Source organism: Anarrhichthys ocellatus, unplaced genomic scaffold (assembly GCF_004355925.1).
Source record: "Anarrhichthys ocellatus isolate YVR2014 unplaced genomic scaffold, GSC_Weel_1.0 scaffold32, whole genome shotgun sequence".
NCBI classification, from domain to species: Eukaryota; Metazoa; Chordata; class Actinopteri; order Perciformes; family Anarhichadidae; genus Anarrhichthys; species Anarrhichthys ocellatus.
This window is the reverse complement of record NW_022280062.1, coordinates 2,538,721-2,546,282: the sequence shown is the minus strand read 5'-3', so window position 1 is coordinate 2,546,282 and position 7,562 is coordinate 2,538,721. Positions and strand designations below refer to the sequence as shown.

The window sequence follows — 7,562 nt, the reverse complement described above, 5'->3', positions numbered from 1 at the left end:
CCCCCCCCCCCCCCAACCCCCAACCCCCATATCCCCCAGACTAGAGGTTGTCTCCTGGCTGGTACAGTGGCTCCGTGGCTGTGAAGTAGTCTTCCAAAAACGACTGAATGTATTCGAAGGTCGGTCTTTCGTCTGGCTCCTTCTTCCAGCAGTGCCTCATCATCTCATGGAGGGACTCGGGGCACCCCTGGGGGCAGGGCATGCGGTAACCTCGTTCTACCTGCTCAAGTACCTCTCGATTCACCATACCTGGAAGAAACACAGAGAAATGTGGTTTAAAAAAAGACTGCAGGTGGATTGCCTTTTAATCCAAAATAATACACAATTTGAGTCATTCATCCACCGTCTTGATCAAATAGACCTCCACATGTCGACGGGAAGAGTTGAGCCCTATAATGCAAGTCATTTAACCTACATACATGATGGGGGTTCATAACTAATACATGTATAGTTTGTTCTTAAGTCTTGTTTTGTAGCGCTTATTTTGTCATTGTCTTTAAAAACGAAGGTACCTTATTTTAAAAGGACCGTAGTTGCAGGCAACTAACGGATGAAAAATAGTGAGGCAACAACCTGATTTCTTTGGTGAGAGTTGCCTAGTCCCTGAGAAAGCAAATAAAAAGTTTTCTGGTCAAAAAAAAAATAGTGCAAGTTCTGATTAGGAGGCAGCCCAGTTTGAAGCCTGCAGCCAATGATGGCATCATGCTGCTGACAGGAGGTGAAAATTCCCCCGCAAACCACTGTGTTAAAGGAAAAAGATGACGAAAAATGTAACAACACTTACAGGGCACAAACATCGTTAGTAGTTTGAAGAAATAAAATGTAATTATAAATGTAAGTTGTGCCAGTGTAAAATACTCTAGAGATCACATAAGATTTGGAAAAAAAACAGTGCTGCTTCATCTTCTGCCCTCCTCCTTCCCTACTAGAGCACCAGAGTCGTGGATTCCTTCCCAAGACAGGAAGACAGCAATCCTGAACCCTGTGACACAGCGCTGAAACAGCTCCATGGGGAGCTCGACTGTAGCTAAAAGAGGTTATGACACAGAGTTGGTGGTATGGTCACAACCCCCCCACCCCCCAGAAGGAAAGACCCAGAGCAACTGCTGAGACCAGGATATGGTGGCGGTGGTATTTCGGATGCTGATGCGTTAGTGCGATTTATGTCTGGGATCTGAAACCGTCAGCTCTAATAACATGCCGGTCATATCTATACACATATACACACAGACTGAAATAGAAGTAAAGATGATGTGTTCACGTGGTCTTGGTATACCTACATCACACTGCTTCTACGTTTTAAAAGAAGAGAATAGAAATAAAGCTCCCCAAAAAGACTGCAGCACAGCAGGACAAGAGCCACAAATTACCGGTGAGTCATACTACAATTTTAAGAAGGGGAAAAAAGGCTCTGGGGTGAATAATTAGACCGAAAGGTTTGCACTGAAAGCAAAAAAAAAAAAAGGGCCCCAGGAGCCAGATGGCCCTCTACAAGAGATGGTGGTTAAGTCTGCCATATGGCACGCTCTGTAATCAGTGCCAGGCAAACGCCGTCATCAGCAGACACGATGCAGTACTGCTCTCCACCAGCAGGGGGCAGAAACGAGGAGGCAGACAGCATCGTGTGTGAGAGAGTAAGAGGTTCTTTCCCATGCAGGGACATCTGTGTCGACTCATATCATTGCTATATATAGTTATATATTCTCATCTATAAGTGTGAGAAGAAGACTATTAAAAGCTTCAGATGATGATGATGATGATGATGATGAGCAGTGAGCAGCATGAAGGAAAATATGAAACGTATTCAAGATAATGAACTTTAAAACCAGAAATTTTCAAAAACCTCAGGAAAAGGCAGCTTCTCATTTAAACTGAAAAGGACCAAATGAAGACACACTTCTGATAAGTCCACATCTGTGCTGTCTCAATGTTACCTGGGTATGGTACTCGGCCCTTGGTCACCAGTTCAGTCAGTAGTATACCAAACGACCAGACGTCTGATTTGATAGTGAAGCGGCCGTACAGAGCAGCTTCAGGGGCCGTCCACTTGATGGGAAATTTAGCACCTGAAAAAAAGAAGTAAAACAAAGTCAGGCAGGGGGAATAACTAATATGTTTAGGGTGGCAACTTACCATTATTTTCATCATTGATTGATCTGCAACTAATTGATTAATAGTTTAGTCTTTGAAATAGAGAAAAAAAAAAGACAACCTGATCTCATGAGAAGGCGTATATATTTAAAGGAAACCATTTAAACGACATTCTGCGTGTCATGACAGCGGATTTTAGGCTTTTCTTGTGTCATTCGTTAGGTTTAGGCAAAAAGTTGGGTTTAAAAAAAAAACATAATGCATAAAATAAGTACGTAAACAAAGTGAAACCAAACAACGAAACATAAGTACAAAAAACACGTCTACAATTCACACACACACACACACACACACACACGCACGCACACATGCACACACACACACACACACGCGCACGCACGCACACACGCACACACGCACACCTTGTCTGGCGGTGTACTCGTTGTCCTCGATGAGCCGAGCCAGGCCAAAGTCGGCGATCTTGCACACCAAGTTATCAGCCACCAGGATGTTGGCAGCTCTCAGGTCCCTGTGGATGTAGTTCATCCTCTCGATGAAGGCCATGCCGTCTGCGATCTGAGACGGGATTGGACCGGACAGACAGTAAGGGAGGGGAGAGGGAGGGGGGAGGGAGGGGAGAGGGAGGGTCGCATAAAGAAAATAGCATCAGGACGCAACAAAAGCAAACAGTCAAGGACAAAACATTTGAGAATTTTGCAAATGAAAAGATTGAGATCAAATATTACTTTTCTATAATAAGAATTAAAAGGGGTTAGAGTGAGTTGCCATCTTAGGAAATACACATTTCATTGTTTGAGACCCAGATATGCAGGCAGAAATATTGTTGAAAGAAAAAGATTATTTGGATTTACAACATCAAATCGGACAAATCTTTAACACAACTATCTCCTCACGCTGGCCGTCAACTCCCTCAGAGGCGTCTCGAGGTTTCAACTCGCCTCCGTCTAATCCTCAAGCATTTTCCACTCTGACGAGTGAGGAGAAGAGGGAGCCTGGGAGCGTGGAGGGGCGAATTAAGAGCAGATCAGGGAAGGTGACTGAACCAGCGTGCTTAAGTGGCCTCTGATGAGCTGTGTTTAAGTGCTACAGCGGCAGTTAAGTGTTGGAGAACGAGGGGCGGCGTCTACAGGAGGAGGAGGGTTGAGATGTCTGGTGGGGTATTAAATAAATATGACAGCCAGAAGGAGAGCAAAGTGTTATTCACAGGGTCTGAATATTCACACTCTGGCTGGGAGGTTGCCAACATGGAGCTCTCTTTGTTTATTGCTGATGCAGGTCAGGGGGCAACGGGAGTTTCTGTGCTTGTGTTTGTATTCAGACGCTGTGTTTCGATCCTACCTGTGCCGCCATGTCCACCAGCTGGGGCAGCTTCAGATATTTACCGTCTCCCTCCTTCAGGAAGTCCAGTAAACTACCTGTCAAGAGTTCAGAGGAGTGGAGCCGAATCAATACATCTGTCTGAGTGTTGCACAAATGCAACACAGAAATAAATAAAGGATCAGATGAGACGAGAGTTCAGCATCAGAAAACGCTCAAATAACCAAAAACACTCGAAGGCAACATGACCGCAAAGGTCTTCTTCAGTAAGTTCTGTTCAGTTTTATGTTCGTCTTTGACTTTACTTATAAACAGACTCATAATCAGAGTTACAACCAATGAAATACTTATTGAGGTTAGAGATTCTTTGTACATGAATGCCCTGTGAAGCACTTGCAACATGTTTCAGTTTCCATCATTGTTTTTATAAACCTATCAACTTGTTCGCATGCATCTCTTCCAAGTGTGTCCGTTATGACTGGTGCTTATTCTTCTCTTCTGGTTGGCGAGTTTGACCTCTCCTTACCTTTGCCCATGAATTCAGTTACAATGTAGATGGGCTCCTCCGACACCACGGCGTAGAGAGGCACCAGTTTGTCGTGTCGCAGTTTCTTCATGATCTGAGCCTCCTGCAGGAAGGCCTCAGGAGACATGGTGCCTGGCTTCAGGGTCTTGATAGCTACCTTGGTAGTGCCGTTCCATGTGCCTTAAAAAAAACAAAACACACACACGCATCAGGAAAACAAAATGATAACTCGTGTTTGAAACAAACACAAACCAATGTTGCATTTGTGCATCCTGCAAAGTATAATTAACCTAATGCTTTTCCAATTTATTAAGTGACACGCACTGTACTACTAAAACCCTGAAGGTACATTAAAGACTTTTTGACCCCTTTTAAGTGATTGAAAAGTCAATCCTAAAAATCCCGCCAGTGATCTCTGGCAGTGTTCCCATGTGTGAAGAGCAGCTCAGGAGAGAAAGAACACGACAGCTAAAATAATCAGGCACTTCCTGGTCGAGAGCCACTTACTCACGCCCTGCTTGCTTACAATGAGCTGAGGCATGAGATCTACTGTTTCCATCATAAGGCTGACCTTCATGAATGAGTCACACTGAACAAACACACACACAAGCTGGAGGACAAAGTAGAGCAGCGATATTATCCGATAGTAATAATATGAGGTGGTGAGAACACAATGGAGGTCAACTAGCATAAGCAAACGTAACACATTTAAGAGAAACGTAATGTTGAACAAACACGGGAGCTAGGACGGGATTTTCATTAAGAAGTTGTAGCCGAGTAGAAAAACCATCAAGAACAAAACGGAGCAGGGAGAGACGGAGAGACGGAGAGACGGAGAGACGGAGAGACGGAGAGGGATTCCTGGGATTGCACAGCGGAGGCTTGCAGGTCGAGGCTTGCTGCAGGCCAGGAAGTAATGAAAGACCGAGTGATGAAAGAAGAGAGCCGTGTTCACTGAAAGGCTCCGTCTCACATGCAGGCCGGGGAACTGAAGCGTAGGAGGTGACCTGTGATTACTGAGCTGTGTGTGTGTGTGTGTGTGTGTGTGTGTGTGTGTGTGTGTGTGTTTGTGTGTGTGTAAACATACAGCAACTTCAGTATGTGGGCCAGTGAGTGAACTTTAAAGCTAGAATGAATCATTCTATAAACTAACTCAGTTTACATTCACTGCTTTTGTTTTACATGAAAGTTACATCAGTTATGAATAATGTACAGCGGATGCTTTGTCTCTGCATGTAAGCCCTAATGGCCGTGTGAGTATATATGCATGCAGTTGTTTGTATTCTTTACTAATTCATGATGTATGGGGTCAGATCCGTTTCAATATTGATGAATGCACTCAGAAATGTATTTTCAATGCACACAAAAGATAAGATTCCCAAATTGTTGTTGCATTGATATACAAACCTGCATTTACAAAGTGCTCGTCATGTGCGAACTTCACTACATTTGTGTGTGTGGGGTTTTTCAACAGGGAATTATCTGCAGCCAATCAGATGTCTCCTCAGGTAGGGGACGGGACGGAAAGTGGACATAATGAATGGGTCTGTGTGCCATTTTGTTTGTATGTATTGAAAAAGTGAAGAAAAAAAAAACTTGAATAACAAAAGTAAAGACGATTGATAGAACATGGGTTCGGTGGCCTCATTCGTCGTTCACAAACCACTTCACAAGACAATATGCACGTGTGTTTGAAACACATGCCGCGTGTGCTTCAGTACAGTGAACGTCACGGTCTCTTACCCATCCAGACTTCTCCGAAGCAGCCCTGGCCAAGTTTGATTTCCAGTCGAAGTGAGTCTCGCGGGATTTCCCAGGCATCCCTAGCTAGACCCTGAGTCTGAGGCTTCACTGTGGGGCACACGGCCGTCAGCTTGTAGCACAGACCATCCGCATGTTCTGGACAGGAACGGACGAGTGAAGACACACAGGAGGGGAAAAAACAGAAAAAGCTTTGAGTTGTAGCTTGTTAGGGATCAGCCTGTTCAACTAAAACTAAATCATTGCCGACTACATACACACAACTGTAGCAGTAAGCACAGCCACGCTAAATCTGATCAGAGCGAGCGGTAAATATCTTTTAGCAGTCTTGGCCCGTCATCTCCTCAGTCACTCCTCACAGAATAATCCTTTTTTTTTTTTAAAGTGCTTCGTTCCAGAAATAATCAAATCTTATGGTAATTTCACCATAATGACATGAACCATGTTGAACTCAATTTGATTTCAATTTCAGTAAGAAAGCAAAAAAAGATCAAGAGGTTGTTGAGCGCTTAATGCAGCAGACAGCAGCAGCACTAACTATCTTGTAAAAAATGTAGCACTGGTATTCTGGGCACAGAAAATGGAGACACAACGAGAAACCGAACCAGTCTGTGATATTTAAACCACTGAAGAGGTATGACTTCTCTCAGTTATTGTTGACTGGAGCCAAAGGGCTACACTTAAAGCAATACAAAGGAGTCATAAAGAGCACTGCAGTTCGTGTATTACATGAATTATATGGGAGCGTGCAGGGCAGGGTCAACGACACAAAACCTAAGATCCAGTGTTCTGCTTCTGGGAGTTTAAATGTGTTCTTGTAAAATCACCCAGATGCTTTCTTGTGACAGTCTGCATTTTTTTTTTTTTTCAAGTCACAGCTGCCTCCCTGTCGACATTCAGGAGATTACAGCAGGCTTAAGACATTTTGTATTCATGCCTCTTTTGCCTTAAGTCTCACATGGTTTTGCTTTTTTGGGACATTGTGGTGATTGAGCTGAGTCCGTGTCAGTGAACGGCCTCAGAATCTCCACAGAAAAACAGATTCAATACATATCCCAGCTGATCTGCCGCTGAATTGTGCATTTTCTACTGAGAGCACTGAATTCGTTGGCATAAATACTTAAACAAAATGACTACAATAGACATTGTTTGTCCAGAAAACAGACTCCATGAGTCTAGAAAGAAAAAAAGAACAGCTGTCCAGTTGTAAACAACAATTTGTCTAAATGCTAAGTGACGGGCTGCATACCTGTGTAGTGTTTCACCAGCTTCTGCAGCACCTCAAACTGGGCCCGGGTGGTGATGTAATAACCACCGCTGTCCAGCTTTCGGATCTTGTAGTGTTTGACGTTGTCTCCCTTCACCTCGTCCCAGTCCCGGATAGACAGAGAGTAGGCACCTTTAAGAGCCACAGAGAGCAAGTTAGACTGTGCTTCTTAGGAGCAGAAAGTCTCAAGTCTGCGATACACATCAGGCTTTTATTATACACAACAACAACAGGTGAATATAAAACACATTTACTTAAAGTGTCTTTTTCTCCTTGTAAATTAACATACAGCTGCAATAAAAGCTTGGACAAGCACAAATAGGGGAAGCTTTCATCACTTGCCTAATACATCCAAACTGCAGCATTTTAATTACAGTCTTGCTTTCAAGAATGAAATCCTCTTACCTTTGGTCGTCTCACTCTCTCTTGCCAAGAAAGTGCCCCGCTGGTTCCCTGGAAGCAATAAGAGCCGCTCAGCGTCTTTGCGGCCCATTTTACCAAAGTACCATCTGCACAAAGAGAGACAGATAGTGAGACAGTCAGGAAGAGAGACAGTCGGGTAGAGAGACAGTCGGGTAG

At 43.9% G+C, this 7,562-nt stretch overlaps 1 protein-coding gene across 1 annotated transcript in view; it reads right to left on the bottom strand.

Annotated features, from left to right (window-relative positions):
• Positions 1 to 18: 18 nt before the first annotated feature.
• The window catches only part of yes1 (YES proto-oncogene 1, Src family tyrosine kinase), a 22,747-nt gene continuing 15,203 nt past the window's right edge, over positions 19 to 7,562 (bottom strand). Inside the window, exons 5-12 of the mRNA XM_031865242.1 lie at positions 7,389 to 7,492; positions 6,966 to 7,115; positions 5,699 to 5,854; positions 3,956 to 4,135; positions 3,451 to 3,527; positions 2,514 to 2,667; positions 1,935 to 2,066; positions 19 to 249 (exon numbers count right to left, since the gene is read on the bottom strand). Coding sequence (XP_031721102.1) covers positions 41 to 249; positions 1,935 to 2,066; positions 2,514 to 2,667; positions 3,451 to 3,527; positions 3,956 to 4,135; positions 5,699 to 5,854; positions 6,966 to 7,115; positions 7,389 to 7,492 — 1,162 coding nt within the window. The 3' untranslated portion in view covers positions 19 to 40. The remainder of the gene's footprint in view (positions 250 to 1,934; positions 2,067 to 2,513; positions 2,668 to 3,450; positions 3,528 to 3,955; positions 4,136 to 5,698; positions 5,855 to 6,965; positions 7,116 to 7,388; positions 7,493 to 7,562) is intronic.